Source organism: Sphaerodactylus townsendi, linkage group LG03, assembly GCF_021028975.2.
Source record: "Sphaerodactylus townsendi isolate TG3544 linkage group LG03, MPM_Stown_v2.3, whole genome shotgun sequence".
Lineage (NCBI taxonomy): Eukaryota > Metazoa > Chordata > Lepidosauria > Squamata > Sphaerodactylidae > Sphaerodactylus > Sphaerodactylus townsendi.
Window position 1 is genome coordinate 116,332,108 of NC_059427.1, and position 18,959 is coordinate 116,351,066.

General features: G+C 42.7%; 1 protein-coding gene across 2 annotated transcripts in view; it reads right to left on the reverse strand.

Moving 5' to 3' along the window:
- Positions 1 to 11,887: 11,887 nt before the first annotated feature.
- GLP2R (glucagon like peptide 2 receptor) overlaps positions 11,888 to 18,959 on the reverse strand; it is a 47,262-nt gene continuing 40,190 nt past the window's right edge. For both annotated transcript variants that reach the window (XM_048490535.1, XM_048490536.1), the window contains 2 exons: positions 14,885 to 14,926; positions 11,888 to 13,040 (listed from right to left, as the gene is read on the reverse strand). In XM_048490535.1, the coding sequence (XP_048346492.1) occupies positions 12,744 to 13,040; positions 14,885 to 14,926 (339 nt within the window). In that variant the 3' untranslated portion in view covers positions 11,888 to 12,743. The remainder of the gene's footprint in view (positions 13,041 to 14,884; positions 14,927 to 18,959) is intronic.

The following is an 18,959-nucleotide window of genomic DNA, read 5'->3' on the forward strand; positions in this document are numbered from 1 at the left end:
AACTCTAGAGCACAAGAACATAGGAAAGGCATTTCACAGCACTAAAGGATTATTGCAGAACTCAGTGGAAATGAAAAGTGTGAGTTTTGGAGTTATAGATGTCACCTCAGCATCCCCTCCTTAGGATGGACACAGGCCTGCTAGAACGTATGAAATAGAGTCTGGCAGGGCAGACTCCACTTTCCTCCCTTGTCCCCAAACCCAGCTTGAGCACTGCTAACAGATCTTTTAACCCTGGGCGGGTCTCCCCTTTCCCTGTTGTGAGGTTGTGGTGAAGTACCACATGTATCACTCCAAATCCCTTTATGGTCCAGCACTTGCAAATAGTCATTCATCTTTCCTCTCCTGGCAGTTGAGCAAATGAGTATTTCCAAGCAAGAAAACCTTCTCAGCCAGTAATTCAAACAGTGAACAGCCCCTCTCCCAGGAGAGAATGTTGTTTCCTTGAGACAGGAGTCTCCTGGGTGCAACATCTTGCACTTCCGTGTCAAAACAAGCACCACCACCACAGATGGCCAGTAGATAATATTGCAGCTGCCAAGTCAGCGGGAACCAGAAAGAACTAATGTTAGTGTCATTGAATGACCATTGACCATCAGACAAGGAATGGAGAGGAAGAACCCAATTTTCTCCACTCGGTCATGAAGTGTCTTGAGTCACTTTGGGCAGGTGCGCCACAAGCTTTCAGTACATGAAATACACAAACCAGGCTTAGTGAAATGATGCTCTTCTGTTTGTCCATTCTGCACTTTGAATAATAATGAGCATATGGTCAAAACAGACATAACTGTGCTGTTCGTTTCTCCCCGTCAACAAGAGATCCAAACTTGCAAGCACTTGCATTTATAAAAATGAGATAAGGATGTTACATTTCTTTATAAATGGCCATTTTAATTTGTTTATATTGAAGCTGCAGATTCCAGAAGAATTAGCCAGTCCTTTTTCTGTTTGTAATTATTTTACTTTTTCTTTGCTTGTCATTGAAGGTATGTACTTCTAACTTGCAGTTTGGCTGTTTGTGTCTTGTCTAAAGTTGTAATTCAAATACTTCATCTTCTGAAGATTCAGTATACATTGTATCCTTCTCTGTTTATAGGCTCATGTCTTGCTTTTGGCCTTAGAGACATATTAAGATGATAATTCTGAAGAGCTTGTTTGTGGAAGGAAGCCCAGTCTCCGCTTTCTGGTAAAATTTGTTTACTTGTTTTTCTTTGATGACCTCTCATATGGAGACAGCCTTGTGGCAATGCTGTACGTGAGTTCTGGAGCAATCCTGAGGGCCATCTGTTCCAATCTAAGCCACTGAAGGTTATGACCTTTCATGGACAGAATCCATGTCACCAAGGAGTTTGAGCACCACAGTTATGGCTATAGTTTAGCCATACACCCTTAGTAAATCTAAGGAAGGGAACGTTCATTTTTGAATGCTTGTCAGAATCTTGTTGGTTCCTAAGATGCGACTGGACTCAAGCCTAGCTCTTCTGCTATAGACTAATATGGTTACCCTCTGAAACTAGCAAATCACAGTGTGGCTTGTTTTTATTTATTTATTTACATCATTTAAACCCTAGCTGTCTTTCCAGTTGGGACCTAAGATGGCCGACATTGTTCTCTCCATTTTATTCTCAGACAGCCCTGAGAGGTTAGTTAGGCTAAGAGTAGCCCAAGCATCCATGGCTGATTGAGGATTCAAACCATACTGGCAACACACATTTCTGAGTTAATATGTGTAGATGTGCTTTGTACCCAAGATGACGGATAATGAAACACATGTACCTTTCAAGCAAATATGTTCTGCCCATGTGCAGATTGGGAAAACAAAAAATGATATGCAGTCTTGCTTGGAAATTTTATTTCAGTCCCAAATATGGGCATGAGTTGATGATGGACATTAATTCAGAATTAGACAGCTCAGCCCCACATTTTAAAATGTGCTTCATTCAGCAATGTTTTCCAGCAGGAGTCAGCTCAAGTCCCATAGACAAAAGTGCAAACCTGACAAAGTTCAGGGAAGACATTTCTTCTTTGACCCAAAAGAACACTACTTAAGTCACCCTAACAAAAATAATACTATTTATCTTATAGTTGTGCAGTTACTATTGGCCTTTATCCTAATAGCTGCGTGAATAGATCTACAAGCCCAGCTGTGGAGCCACAGCTGTGCTGGCCTGCTACCCCCAAGGAGGCTTCCCGATGGTGTAGGGAGGTTTAAAATGCAAAAAAGCCTCCTTGCTTCCAAGAAGCCCCCATTGGGCTTAATAGCCTTACACTACCTTTTCATGGTGTCTGAAACCCCAGCCACTGGTGCAACAGGGTCAATGGTGAAGAGGAAGTCAACTTCACATCAGCTCCTCCCCCAGCCATGCCCATAGATCACCCTCACTACACAGGCAGGGGGGCAGGAGTGCTAGCACAGCATTCTGCACTGTGTCCTACCACCAATGAGGGCCATGGCAGTCAGCCAGTGGTAGACTCACCCCTCCACCAGGGCAAGTGCCCTGGGGAGAGCAAATCTGCCAGTGAAGCCCTGCACCATTCCCACCGTCAGATTGTCCACCCCCCCCCCAATTAGCCTGTCAGGGTTTAAAATTCTCAAATAGATGTATCCTATACTGTGCAGCTAGCTTTTTTTTTTTTGGAAACTAAGGAAATTCAAAAGGCATGGAAGAGCTTGCCACTCAAACAGGAAAAGTTAAAACACTTCATTAAGCATGACCAAACTCTTGTGCAGTCATTGGTCGATTCCCCATGGTCAATTAATCGCATGATATTCACACGAAATATCAAGGTTTCAAGAAGAACTCCCCACTGCCTGATCGCCGAACATGGATTCATCCCGGTTCTGGCGCTCCCTCTCACCCTTATCACGTGTTTTTAAAGAACCTGCATGAAAGTGCACCTTTAAAAAAAAACATGCACCGAATCCAGATTGATGGGGAGGATCAGGGTTTGAATCTAGATTTGTTTCCCCCCCTCCACAGGGAGTGACAGGGAGTCTTCCAGCCAATCAGAGCACTGCGGGCTGTGCGCAAAGCACGCGCAGCCCTTTTTTTTGTTTTGCGCCAGCGGAGGCTATGTTGAAACATGGCTGCGTGGAACATGATTTCTGTGTCAACTATAAACTAAAATTACACTTTTGTGCCAGTGCAGCTGCTTGGGAAAAGGCAGCCGCACATAAACGTAGCTTAGTGTGAAAAACAACTACCATCCTATCTATACGTGCACGTGGTGACGTAGCTGTGCAAAAGAGCCGCTGCGCAGATTGCGCATTTGGGGAGTGCTGCACTGTTTGAAACCATGCCTCATCACACACATGCAGCAGTGGGGAGGGTGAAACTGCAATGAGAAGATGCTGTTTCTTTTGAAACCTGCTTGTATCTGGATTTAATTTCTCAGTGGGGAAATGGCCAAAAAGTAGCTTTATAAATCTTAACCTATACATTTATTTCACCCCATTCAAGGTAAGTGGTAATTGGAGGTATGACTTAATTCATTAAAAGAAATTAAAAGTTACATTTTGAAATCATATCTTCTGACGGAGTCCTGCTGTTCAATTGAAGAAGGAACCACCATGGTATCAGAAGAAAGAGGAGAATATATCGCTATAAGGAAAAGTCTAAATGTGCTAACTATTCTACATTGGGAGTCTAAAGTGTGTGTGTGAGTTATGCTTCTAAAGATAAAATGCAATGAAAATAAACCAAAAATGTATTTTGTTTTTGGGGTGCTGTCTGGTTTCCGGGCTGTATGGCCGTGTTCTAGCAGCATCCTCTCCTGACGTTTCGCCTGCATCTGTGGCTGGCATCTTTAGAGGCAGGTGAAACGTCAGGAGAGAATGCTGCTAGAACACGGCCATACAGCCCGGAAACCAGACAGCACCTCAGTGATTCCGGCCGTGAAAGCCTTCGACAATTCATCTTTTTTTTTTATTCTTTCTTATCCAAAATAATATAAAGGGTTTTTTTTAAGCAACGGAAATTCATTCTGTTATAGGCTCTTGGTACGTGATTTCATATTGGATATCTTACATAACCAAAACAAAGTATAATCAATTGATTTCCTTTTCTTATAGATTGTCTCTTGTATATGGGCTGTAAGGGTCCCAGTAGAGAGTGATTGTGGGTTCAAGTAGAATATTCTTATTAAATTCACCATAGTTTAAATCATCTTAGGAAAATGCCAACAATGAGGAGAATGCTTGCTTCTTAATGATGTGTAGGTTATAAGATAAGGTTTCTTGGCTTTCAAAGCTATTAATGAAAACTTGCTTCAGGGTACATGTGATAAGGTAAAATGCTGAAAAAAACCCACAGAGCTCACTCTCATTCTAACAGTATTACATAGAAACAATGTGCAAGCCTCAAACTTTTTTGGCTCTTACACCAATGAACAAGGGAGTAAGTTTGCAAGAAATAAGGTTCTGGTAAAATTGTGTGTTCAACGCTTCATCAATCTTGCTATCTACAAAATAATTGAAATGAATATTTTAATGGTTTATAAAACTTGCTGAAAATCAGGCTTATCAGAAAAGGAAATGAAAACTTACCACAGTGAAAAATATCATATAAAGCGTTCAAGGCGTTTGCCAAAGCAGTACATGAGAAGCTCACCAAATGGAACAGCGTAACCTAGGTGTTCAAAGAGAGAATTGTGCACTGGGAAATTATACATATCAAGGAGCAGCAGGTGTATAGTGTTTCTAATAGGGTACATTGATCAGGCTGATCCTGTATAAACTTGGTCATTTTTCAGACATACCGATGTAATAGTCATGCTGATCCTGAATAAACTTAGAAAAATAAAGTAATCCAAGCTGGTTTAATAGAGAGAAAGATACAAGAATGTCTGCAACAGCATTCCCAAGCTGAGTCCTGCTATTGTCACAAATAGAATAATTTCTTTCGGCAAAGCTTGGACTTTGGTACAGCACAAAAAAAATTAATCCCAGGACTGTGCACAATGTCAGTATTTTGGCAAGAGGGCTGCCCACAATCTTTCATGCTTCAGCCTGTCAGGCTTTGACTCTCAACAGGGTCTCTTCTCTGGCCCAAGATAGCCTAAGGATGGGGGTACTGCTGGCCCACCTTGTTCTTCTTCGCCTATTCTCAGCCCAATAATAAAGCCCAACAGAAGTCTCCAGTAGATGGGGAAATGACCACTTCAGGGACTGAGGTCTGGGAATGGTGCCAGTGAACAGGTTCTCAAAAAAAAAAAGCCCCACACATCTACAATTTCTCCAAAATATCCAAAGCTTTCTTCTCATCCAGGTTCGGGAAGTATCATAGCAAAGTGTGTGTGTGTGTGTGTGTGGGTGGGTGGGTGGGTGGGTGGGTGGTGGTGGTGGTGGGGACATGCAGAGAAACAGAGCATAGTACCATATAGATGCTCCGAAAACAGCATGGGAAAGCAGGGGGTTTATAAATGAAATAATTAAATTACATTAAAAATTTAAAAACCTGTGTGCAGCAGTCCAGGTCTCCCTCCACCCCATAAAAGGGGGGGGGGAATGCCTAGGATGAGCTATATGTTTGCACTGATGGATATGTACTAGAAACTCCTAATTGTACAACTGAAATACATAACTGCTACAAAAATTTCACCTAGCGCAAAATTCAAAGGTTTTCTCCTCTATGTAGTTTAAAGGGGGGAAAAGTTGTGATAAAACTAGCAACATTTATTGGTGTGTGTTTTCACACTTCCTCAGTTGAGTCAAAACTGTATATATTGTCATGCTTTTCTACTTGTGAGTAGGAGAGATAAACACCCACAGAGTTTTGCAGAGTTTCTTGATTTGGGGAGGGATTTGTTTTTGCACCTAAGTCATGGTGATGGGTGGTCCTGAAAGTGTGATCTGATGCAGGTTAGTAAAAGCACAGGGATGGAGCACTCAGTACAGAGATAGGGATGTGTGAAAAAGGATTGTGGCTGAATGGTAGTACATCTACTTGGCATGCATAAAGGCTCAGGTTCAATTCCCAGCATTTCCAGTTCAAAGTATCAGGTATTACGTGATATGAAAGACTAGTTTCCCCAAGACTCTGGAGAACCATTGCCAGGTTGAGTGATCATCAATGGTAACAGAGGTGGACTAACAGGTTTCATATAAAGCAGCTTCACAAGGCCACCATGCAAGAGAGTAGAAGTCCGTATCACTGAAGGACTGAGGTAAACGTTGTCAGAAAAGCCTCCTCACATACATTTGCTATTGTTCTCCTGGCTAGGAGTGTGCTAAAGTCAGTGACTCTATTATATTTTTCTCCTGTTCTTTCTCCAAGTTGCTCAGGGGAGTGTACTACATTTTCCATTTCATCTTCACAACGACCATGTAAGTAAGATGGAGTTACAAATATTCCAGGATCATAACCATGAGCTTCATTGTGAGCACGCCATCCCTGTCCTAGTCTGACATTCTTAAGTACTAGGAGGTGGCTACCTTCATAATAGCTTGAATTGGCGGTCTAAAGACTGAGGTTATTTCTCCCCCCCCCCCCCTGGGTGATACTTGTACTTTATCCTTACATCCACCAAATCTGTATTTTTGTCAGGACCAACACACTTTTACAGGTTTTACAAAAATCCACACCTGATTCTTAATTTTCAAACATGCATCACTTCTTTATGACTTTCCTCACGCTTTAATTTATACATGGATTTGCAGACCCAGATCTCCCCCCACCCCCGCCGCCCCACACAAATCCTCAGTCAGACCTGTGAGGTCAGCAGCTGCACTGAATTCTTTCCTGCTGCGGATTTATGTTTCAATATTCTACAGGATGATAATCTGATGATACAACCTGTAACTGAAGTGCTAAACCCTTTAATGCTATTTTATTACTTTTTATAGACGCAGGACTCTGTTCCACTTCCTCTGCAGTCTCTGAGACAGCACAGAAAAAGGCCAATAATTCCTGGCAGTTTTCTAAAGCCCCCTTAAGTATTTCCATCATGAAAAATTAACAAAAAACAGCTACTCTTCCATCAAATTAAGAGCATATCTAGGAGGTGGATTTGTTTCCAAAATGCACAATTCAACCATACATTAGTTGAAAGAAGAATCCATCTTAAAAGTATTTTGCTGGTACAGGTACCTTTTGAAAAAAAAACACCTGCCAGTTTTTGCACATGATACACAATATTTTCAACAGGATGTTAACAGGGTGTTACCTAAAAAATGCTGTGAGCTGATAAAGTTTGTAAAAAGGTATTGTTTGATATAACTCCCATTTGGAGATGGGGACTGTCTACAGAACACAATGCCCCAAACACCCCCCCCCCCAATTAACTATCCCTAGTATGACTGGGAAAAGTTTGAGCTAGAACCCTTTTACTTAACCTGAAAATAATCTAATCATGAATTATTTAATAATATAAAGCTCCACCTACATTCTGAAGCTATACATCCTAGACACATTGTTTACTTCTTCAGAACTAGGCCAAGTCTGCTATAAAGTCAAGTATAATTAATGAGGATCTTCTGCAATATTGCGCAAGAACAGATGGATGATTAATGGCACATCAGTGAAAAGAATTGTGTATCCAAGAAAACAGTAACAAGGAACACTTGTATTTACCTTAATTTACCTTGGTGCCGGCAAGTCACAGCTGACTTATGGCGACCCTGTAAGGTTTTCAAGGCAAGAGAGGTTTGGCATTGCCTGCCTCTTTGTAGTTTGAGAGAACTGAGACTGGCCCGACATTATCTTACCGTACATTGCGAAGTGTTTTATTCTGTCCTGAACTTCCAAGCTGATTTTGGGGGGAAGTAAGAGGGGGTCGGCCCTTAAACAAGGTCTCAGGATGGGACCTGTCAAATCATTTGAAGTGCATTCTATCATGCATGCCTTCTTAACTACATATGTACATATACACTACCTCTCATGCTCTCACACACAAAACAGATAAAAATAACATACAAAAATGTGTGCTCTTGGAAGGACGAAATCTGGATGCAATGTGTATGAATGCACACACTTTTCCTGTTGTTCTGGCAACTTCGGGACAGACTAATTGCAACAGTCAGACACGGGAATTTTTGGTGCTGTGAATATGCCTGCCCGGGCTTCAAGACTGGTCTGCCTTCTGTGGTTTCTGCAACCAGAGCTCAGGGCAGGCTGAGAGATCAGACTCTCAGAACCTGTAGAATGGTTCCCACCTCTGCTAACTAGACTCTTTCAGCTCAATGCGAGAAAGAGGAGAGAAACAGTGATGGGGGTTTTGGTCAATGGCAGGCAACCACTAAAAGGTCCACAGTGAGGACCACAGCAAAGTCCTCTCTGTGGCAATTTCTGGTGCCAGGTCTGGTAAGAAGTCAAGCTCAGGTCCTGAAGTAATGGGATAGTAAGATCAGAAGTAACAAGGTGCTTTTAAAACATTTGCTGAAATCCTTTGAAGTAACGGAGAACCTAAAAATATCTGGGGATTTTCAGTGCATTTATTAAATTGTTCTACTGTTATGGTGTCGGGGGTGAGATATGGAATTTAGCATTCCGTCTTGATTTTTTAAAAAATCAAGTTCTTATGCCTATAGAGGATTTTTTTGTTTTTCTTCTGTATTCATTTGTATTAATTTCTTCTGTGTTAACTGTATTAATTTGAATATTTGATTTAAAAATTAAGTTCTTAAAAGTTGATCTATTCTGTTCGAAAGGTACCATCTTCGTCTACTATGTTTTTCTCAGAAAGATCCTTGTTTCTTCATGTGCCAAACATGCACACAAAGAAATATTGCCTGCTGGAGTAATGGTGTTCAGAGCTTTGTGCTGAAGAGATCTATGGACATACTGTTCATTCCTTCCTTGACTACAGAGAAGACTCCTCCCCCTTAATGTCTGCCGAGCTGTCTGTCCAGCATAACGATGTGGAACAGGGGTGTGCTGGACATTCTCCAGCTTTCTTTATGTAAACATTACCTCAGCACATCAGCTGGGAGATGAATCCCAGAGTGCTTTGGCTACCCATGGATGATCTGATGTTTGTCACATGGAGGCTGCATGACTGTAAGCACAGTTCTGTAGAAGCTGGTCCCATTAATTTAATAAGACTCCAGCTTAATTGTCTCTGGCTTTCATCTGACATGTTTCCAGTTTGGGTGCCACTTTAGGTACCTCTCATTAAATTCTGCAATAGTATTCCTCACTGAGGCTTCGTAAGTCAGCAGGAATTCAAAGTGCAATTAGGGACTGCAGCATTATAGTAAACTAATAGTGCAATCCAAAGGAATGTGTGTGTGTGAAACTGCTTAGGAGGTGGTGTGACCCTCAGTGCTGAGATAAATGCCACTTGCACTAGCGTGAGGAGCATTTACGCCAGCACAGGGATCATTACTTTGATGCCAGGGAGCTGCAATGCAGCGCAATGCCTGGGTGACAGTGAAACTGTGATGGCAGCACTCCTCCAGCACAGGAGTCCGCACTGGTGTTGATGGGGGAATTCTGAGGGCCAGAGCAGAAATTAGTCAGCTTTCTGAGCTCTTCCAGCCCAGGAATGTCTAACTTACACCAGCAAAAAATGGTGGTGCAACCCATTGTGCTGAACAGACCATTTCCACAGGGGAAGAGGAAAATTGTTGTTGGCTTGCTGGCTGTGGCGGAGATACTCCCCCCTCCCCCCCCCCCCGCAGACTGCATTGTGAGTGAGAATTAGCAACAAAAATAAAGAAGGTCTTGGTAAGGAGGTAATTGTGATGTCAACAGGATTCGTACCCTAACACATGCCCTCTAGAGTCTTTAGTCAAATTGATTTCTAGAAAATCTGGTCAATGGCTGCCAAAACAAACAAAAACAAACAAACAAACAAACAGTAGTAATCCAAGAGTCCTCCAAATGAACATCTTTCTACCTTACAAAAATAAACTGTTAATCAGTTTGCCTCGTTGCAAACCACCCAGGTATTCCTTGTTGGTCTCCCCATTCAAGTACTAACCAGTATCAACCCTGCTTAATTCCTGAGGTCTGACAAGATCAGACTAACCTGGGCCATCCAGGTAAAGGGGGACAACTTATTGGCTTGTCAAAAGAGCCTGGAACGTTTTTTCCCCCTCTGGGAAGGCAGAGTAAAGAATATTTTGTATAAAGAACACCTGGAACTCCTGCTACCACCACTGCATCCTGGTACTTGTGTGACACATCCTAGGTCGAATCCCCACTACCATCTTAGCCAGGTTTCAGAACACAAACTAACCAGGTTTGAGGGACGACCTCCCCATTGCTTGCGTGGCAGATTCCGTTTCTGGTGCTCATTCTCCCCGTTAATCTGCGTTCCAGCAGGACCTGGTTGCAAGTGGCATAGACCCCATTAACACGGTTCAGAACTGATCCGAGGGGAGGGATGAGGGTTGAAACCCTGACTTGTTTCCCGCCCTGGAGTGTGACACAGAATTCGGGCAACCTATCAGCACTGTGATGCACACACAACCTTTCCTTGGTTTCATTTCCACTTTTGCGATCGGCCAGCAGAAGGGGATGCAAACATTAAACAGCCAAACGTGTAACTTTGAATCGTTCATGGTTTACACAGGTAACGATTAACTGTTTGCACAGTTAAACAGTTAAACGTTAAACTTTTACACGCTGGTTTTTTTTTACCACACCCCTACAATGTACGTTTCAGCAGTGGGAAAAGGTCCCACCCCATCAAGGCACACCAGCCAATCAGGGGAGACCGGCGAAGCAAGATAGCCTGGTAGTGGGGATTGCTAAGAGTTCTGCAACCGGGTGTATCTGCTGTGTGCTTTCTGCGGTGGGGAGGGAGAAGAGGACACAGTTTCACAACAAACAGGTTTGGATCTGCTTGCAAATTTCAAGGGGGATTCGACCCTAAAGGTTTTATTTATCACACACATTAATCATTTTCTCCCCTCTTCATTTACATCTATGGCAACCACAGAGCTGCCTGTCCTTCTCTTTTACCTGTCTGGCATTCCAGCCACACATTACAAAATCCTCATGGTCATTGGGAAACAACACAAGAACTTTGCATTACATATGCAATGGGAGTTTTGTGCCTCCCAGACACAAGCTGCCTTTTTGTAATCCAAAAGCCTCTTTAGCTTCTCCTGTTTTTTTCCCCCTGGAGCTGCTATTGGCTCCCATGTAGAAATCGCATTATTTACATGGCTACATGTAAGCACCAGATAAAATGACCTCTCCTTCTCTTTCATCTTTCTCCAGCTACCAAAAAGAAGAAGAAGAAGAAGAGTTTGGATTTATATCCCCCCTTTCTCTCCTGCAGGAGACTCAAAGGGGCTTACAATCTCCTTGCCCTTCCCCCCTCACAACAAACACCCTGTGAGGTAGGTGGGGCTGAGAGAGCGCCAAGAAGCTGTGACTAGCCCAAGGTCACCCAGCTGGCGCGTGTGGGAGTGTACAGGCTAATCTGAATTCCCCAGATAAGCCTCCACAGCTCAGGCGGCAGAGCTGGGAATCAAACCCGGTTCCTCCAGATTAGATACATGAGCTCTTAACCTCCTACGCCACTGCTGCTCCTTTACACTATGGGGTGGGGGGAAGGTGGGGGGGTGCATTTGTGTGCTAAGAGTTCACACACCTATTCATTGTTCAATGACTTTATGGAAAGTTATAATAAAATGACCTGGTTTGTACATTTTCAATAGACTAACAAGGAGCACACAACAGTTAATCATTCGTTCTCTGTGTTATTAGCACTAGAAAAACAGTTACAATTTGCTGTGCAAACAAATCAAGCTCTTCATGCAGTTGTAGGTGTCACTATGGGAAAGGAAACAACACTGATACCTCAGTAAGTCCCACAGCAAATCTGGGGCTGAGCTGAAAGCAGAGTCTAGCCTAGGGGTGGCCAACCTATGGTGCTCCAGATGTTCATGGACTACAATTCCCATCATCCCCTGCCAGGATGGCCAATTGGCTGTGCTGGCAGGGGCTGATGGGGATTGTAGTCCATACACATCTGGAGCACCATAGGTTGGCCACCCTGGTCTAGCCATTCAGGGTTTAGCACATCAGTTTTCGGATAGGTCTGGGAATAACAGTTGTGACAAGGTTAAGCATCCCTCACCAGTTTTCCATTCAAGACCAGAGTCTCCCAGGACTGCTTTTCAGTTGTTTAAAAATGTGGGGGAAATGCTACATGCATTTACATGCAAATTCTATTTTTCTTCGTGCTTGCCTATTTGCTTGCTTATTTATTGGATGACATACTTATCTAGCATTTATAACACATGCTGTGCCTTCTCTTGCTATTTTCAAATAGATGGATTTGGGTTATGCTCCTTTAGATCTCTCATCTCCTCCCATTCATTTTCCAGACTAGATTTTCTGCTAGGTTAGTCTGTACCTTTAAAATGTCCGCAAAAGTAGAAATAATCATGATTTACTTGGACGGATAATGGAAATGAGGACTATAAAGCATTTGTGTACCTTCCAAGCAGAACTAGTAATAAAGCTGTCCTAGACAGTTCAGCATTTAATTGTTATATCTGAGGCTGAAAATGTGCAGATAAATGTATACATGCAAGCGGCTGAAGGTGTTGTGCTCAACCCAGCTATCAGTTCAGTTCATTTATTCATTGCTGCCATCCAGCTGCTTATTTACTGACATAAAAAGCAACTTTATGACAAGCTGAAAGCAGTTCTGTGTGCTCAACCAGTTTTTAAAGGATATGGCAGTGTCCTTTCATGGGATCATTCATTCCAGTGTGTCCAGGTCCTGCGTGATCTAAGATCCCCTGCCCCAATTCACGAAGTTTTTGGTTGTACTCTGGGCATCTAAATCTCATTTTCTTCAAAGACCTCCTCAGTGGTCTCACCAGCTGTGACTTCTCCTTCACTACTGTCACAACTGCTTGTTCTGGGCTTGGGTCTCCATGTGAGGCTTAGCTCTACATTGCAGCATGTTCTCTGCTTTGCCACCTGCATGCTCTGAGATGGAAACATTTCCGAGGAGTGCTGCTTCTTGGATTTCTTTGGACACCTCCCCAAATGCTTGATGTACTCCCATGGCAGGCAGACTAAAGGGTATGCCAGCAGGAAACGAGACCATTGCTTCAGCAGTTCAGCTTTCACCTGGAAAACAAAGAGATCACAAACAGAGCAATAATTATTCTGAAGGGACTTGCAAATGCTGCACTACCTATCCTGGGCCACTCAGTACTGAGGTTATAGAGCAGGCCTACAGATGCAACCTTTTCACCATGTTCTAGAGCTTCTGGGAGTAGGCACTATAGCCATCATACAGAAGGAAGCCCTGACTGCCAGGGAAAGCACAGGTAAAATTAGGAGAATCTTAGGGACCTGGGACCACTGGAAGATGTCATAAGTGACTCACAAGTGAGCAGCAACTGCTAATATAGTGATACTACACTTCTGATAACTCACAGAGGCTCAAGATCTATTTTGCATCTGTCAATGCCTGACCAATTCCACGTACTCTGCATGATGTACAGAAGCCAGCATCAAGAACCCTATTATAATATTTGGACAGAGAGCCCAGACACTTGTACCTATACATTATTGAAAGGTCTTCAGTAGGATTTTACAATACAGAAGATACTGTAAACATTCACTGATCGATTCATTTGTTTCTTCATTCGTTCATGTTGCTACCTACTTCAGGAGCCCATTCTTCCATCTAAACTTCCTTTTTCTCTCACATTTCTTTTACACTATGTATCACTAACTATTATACTTTAACTCCTCCATGTTGAGCTGCACCATGTTCAACCCAACTATCAGTCGACTGTTGATCTTTACAGGTTAAGTACTAACAGCTTCGTAAAAACAAAGTATACATTTTTAAAGTGGCACAAGAGTGCAGGAGTACGTATTCTAGGATAACTAGACGTAAATTCAAAACCTAATGCAAAAAAATTGCAGGAAATCCCCCTAAATTCTAATTTTGGTCATTGTTCCCTGGCCTGCTTTCACATAATGTTAAAGCTGAAAAAGTCTTCTTTTCTAAGTGTGATTCTAGCCAATTAGCGATTGTGTAGTAAACATGAAGCTTCCACAGCTACATGTAATCAGTCAGGTTTAGTTACATGATGATTCAAATGAGGGTATCTAAAGCCTTCAGTATTCAGACTGGGAGGGGGAATGATGGAAACCATTCCCAGCCAACTGGGTTGATATTGCAGTCCTGTTGTAGTGGTCGCTTCCTTGCCTACCAAAATTGCACAACAAACCATTTACCCTGATTCAGCTCTAGTCATACACAATTATGTTAGGGAAAAATAGGGAAAAATGGGGATAGTATATCCCATTTGAATGTATATCCCATTGGAAAAACTGTAGTACGGAGAGAACACAATGCAGATGCTATCCATCTGCTCTGCATTTCTCTCAATGGGATGTATACCTGAATACCATCCATATTCTGCCTCAATTAATCAACTATGTAAAGCTTGATCAAGGAGAGGAAGTGCTGCTGACCAGAGACCAGCCTTTTCTCTTCACAACTATTAACAAATAAAGGCTATAATAATCTTCAATACCGCCTCCACCCACCCCCCAAATTGTGGCTCAGCTCTGTTCCAGTCTGTTGTACAACACATCAGACAAGGATTGATCACAAGTCAATCCAGTCACAAGACACTCTCCTCACCTATTATTTCAAGAAACAAGTTGAAAGGGACAGTCTTTCACAAGCTGTTCTCCTCAACCAAATTTAGTGCCTATTAAATCAGAAAATAACCTTCCCATAAAAAAACCCCACAGGCCATGAAGAACATTATCCAACCTCAGATACAGGCTGTGCCTGCTAGTATGTCCTGGGGCATATTCTAGGAAAAACAAATAGTACAGGTACTGTCCTAAAATTTTTGGTGACTTGCTGGTAGAAGTTCTGGCTTATTTCCATTCATACTGTTCATAAATTTGCTAGCAAAAAGGATATCACAGTATTAACGTACCTCACCATTAGAGAAACAATATAAAAGTGCAACAAGAAATCCCTGGAAGAGAGAAAATATAAATTAGATCTGAGTGGAAATTGCCAAAATATAATTAAGCTCTGAGCTTACATGATCACATATTGTTCCTAAAAGCAACTGAAACCTGAGCCATCACACTGCCAAACTGAACACTGATACAACTAATTGTATTTTGTTGAAGAATGGCCTTTGACTGTGTGTGACAGGGACTGTGTGGCAAGGCATCAAGCCCAAGCCCACATCAAATAATATATTTTATTTCTCTTTCAACGGTTTTGCCCAAGGAAGTGTCTGGTTTGCTGTTCTGAATCACTAAATTTGATTCAGTGAAATATATCACTCCCACCTAAGCTGTGCTTTTCTCATTAGACTGTGCAGGAATGATTACAGGCTAAGGTTTAGAGCAAAATTACATCTACTCCAGTTAAATTATCAGTTTCAACAATGTACATGGGAGACTTAGCATTACCGTAATTTTTGCCAACTTCCCAACATACCTTCTGCTCAATGGTATATCTAAGGGGGATCAGAGGGGGCAAACTGCGTCACATGAGAGCAGATTTTGGCCACCCGCCTCCACCCCTCCTTCTCCCAGTCCCCAGCCAAACTCTCCCCGCCCCCCTGCCGTACCCCTCAGTCAGCAGCATGGCCTCCCTGCCTGCATCCAGTCAAGCAACCCAGCATAGGCCCTATAGCACAGCGCCCACCATCTGCATCTCTTGCTCTGCAGCCCCAGCAGCTCCACACTTAGCCTCCTTTGACAGCAGACATGGTTCCTGGAAAGCCGAACACCAACCTGGCTGTGAGCCGAGGCAAGCATGTGTGGCAACTCCCTCCTTCAGATCGCCCTCCCTTGGCAGGAGGCACCACACGCAAAGCGAGAGCTGGGTGAGCCAAGGGACAGAGTGGAAGTGGTGGGTACAGAGAAGATGATATTATTCAGGGAGACTGTGGTTGGCACAATACAACACTTCAGGGAACCCAGCTGGGCTGGACAGACATGCTGAAAAGGGTAGGAACAGATAACCAAGCAAGAGCCGGGCTGTGCTGGTCAAGGAACATGGGGGTGGGACAGAGGAAAAGTTTGTTGAATATTTTTCTTGCTGGGGCACATTTTGTAATAATATGACACTGCTTCAGCTTATTATTTACAGCTACTTGTTATAGGATTAAGTTTATTTGACTTTGGTTCACATGGTTTTTGTTGACAATAGTGGTCAGAACATCTAAAATGTAAAAACTGTATTCAGGCAGAAGTCTGAAAGACTTTGCTTACCGGTATTTGGTATCTCTCCTGATTTGGGACAGACACACCTCCAAATGATCTGACATTCTGTTTGGTGGTAGATAAACGATGCACTGGGAAACTCTGTTATATCTGTACACTAGCAGGATACCCATGCTTCGCTACGCATACTTCATCACAGCCTATCTATGAATTTCAAGGTGACATGCAGCATACTTCTTTACAGCCTGTTTGTGAACTTTGGGGTGACATGCAGCATATTTCCTCACAGCCTGTCTGTGGACTGATGGGTTGGTTTTTGCATATTTTGCAGCTGCTTCCTGTAGTTGTCTTTTTCTAATGCAATGTGTAAATCGCTTTCTGCATTTAATTCCCGTTCTCCCTTTAGCGGTTTCAGAAGAAGGAACAGGTTCGTATGCGTTGAGGAGGGCTTTGTTAGAACGCAGTTGGCGCACCATTGGATCAAGCGTGCTTGTTGTTTGGTGGGCATTAGCAGAACTTGTCAATGCGACAAATGGAGTTAGAGCTTCAAAGTGCCCTTCATTAAAATGTCCTGTGAAAAGAAGCTATATATATATATATATATAAACACGAAATACCAGTCACTGACTGACTGACTGACTCACCAAAAGAACTCAAAAACCATTGAAAATACCATGTTGAAGGACATGAAACTCGTGGTGTTTCACTGTCACCTTTAGAATGTTCGTGCAGATGGCCAGAGTTAAACAATAAATATCTAATAAGTCGAGTGGAAATGAATATTTGGAAAATCCTTTCTTAGCAAGCACCTGAAGCACATAACAAACCGGTGTGCCAAATTTCAACTTTATGGTTTTTGAGTTCTTTTGATGAGTCAGTCAGTCAGTCAGTCAGTGAGTGGTATTTCGCATTTATATATATATAGATTTCACATACAGACACCATTTGGATTAGGGACACTTGGCAAGGGAACAGGAAATTTACCCCTTCAAGCCTCCTGCTCTGTTTCACTAAATGAAACCAGGATTTATGTGCTGTTCTTTGCATTTGAAAGAAAAATAGACAAGCTTTTTAACAACATGGGTTCTTTCTTAACATGGGATCCATCACCAGAAGGCACTGACAGTCATGGATCTTCCCTGCATTCCCCTTCATGCAGCATTCTCTTCTGATCTCAGGAAAAAAAATTGGGATCTCCAGCCCTGCATGCACTCAGTGGGGCTGCAGTGAGGAGAGAGAAGGACCCTGCATGCACTCCATGGGTTGCAGTGAGGAGAGGGAAGGAAGTAAAGTTGCCATTTCAGCAATTGATTTCAGCAAGTGACAGAAGATGGAGAATGGAACAGCATTTTCACTCTCCTCAGTTCAGCCATGACCAATATGGTTATTACTTTTTGCAGGTGCCTCAACCTTGGAAATCATGTTCCTGGGACTCAGAATGGGTGCTGAGGGGATTGCAAAGCAGGGAAGATCAATGGTCTTTGTGCAAAGATCCTTTCACCGGAGGCTTGAGAGATGTATCCCATGGTATGGTTGGTCTTGACACTATAGTTTATCTGAAGGCGTCATACAAAGTGTTGAAGTAGTAGCAGAAGAAGAAGCGTTTAGATATATACCCCCTTTCTCTCCTGTAAGGAGACTTACAAATTCCTCTCCCTTCCTCTCCCCACAGCAGATATGTTTTGAGGTAGGCAGGGCTGAGAGAGTTCCAAATGAACTGTAACTACTCCAAGGCCATCCTGCAGGAACATAGGAATTGGGTTGGACCTCTTTGATGGTCTTTGGAAGCTTGCCTCTTTAAGAAGAGGAGTTAATATGAAACACACATAACTTCACTTTGTCTTTACAAGACTCAATTAACCAAGAAGGACAAGGATTGAGTAAACATGGTTGGCTTCACAAGCCCTAGGAACCAGTCAGCATCATTCAAGGAGACCAATCCAAAATGATCCTTATAATACTGATCAGAAAGTAATTCTGACACTCCTACCAACTGACTTGCCTCCAAGATATGATTCAGATCAGAACAGGGCTGAGGGATTTTAATCCACAAAAAACACACAAAAGAAACATTGATACACTCAGCACAAATTTTCCACAACCAATGCTGTAGCTGTCCCCCAGCTGTCTAGAAGAACAAGGGAAACCAGTAAGCAGGGTGTCACAGAGCATCTGTGGGTGTCATGGGGCATCTGGGAGTGCTTCAATCAGTTGCTTCTGAGAGCTGGAATTCCAGCCCGTATAACAAAATTGAAGTGTCACCCATTAGATTCTCAAAATTCCCTAAAGCTTCCTGGAAAACAACTGGATCCATTATTTTCTAGGGATGGACTTTCCTAACTGGCCCTCAGCCTCTGCAAATAGGAAGCACACAGATCAAACAGAACTACAGCAGAAGTGGTCTGACCACAGAAATTTCACCTAAACATGAATGTTGAAGCCCCCCAAGGACAACCACCCCAGAAGTCCTCAAGAATAGACCTGAGACATCTTTTGGGAGCCCAGAAAAAACTCCCACTGATGAGCTAGGTGCATGATACATCTTGAAACTTGAAATGAAATTTTAATAAAAGTAATATTCAACTTGTACTTAACATCTTTTAAGTTACAAATTATTTGATCTGATAGTACAAATGTATCAGGCTGGCTCAATGCCATTGTTAATGTGAACAGAAGACACTTTTGCCCACATAAAGGAATGTAAATGATCTGTCTGGTCTTTCCTCCCCCTTCAACTATAGTTCCCTTCTACGCTGTACCCTATGCCATTCTTGAAGGACCCTCAGGAATGACTTTTCTGGTAGCATAAGCGGCTATAGCTAGGAG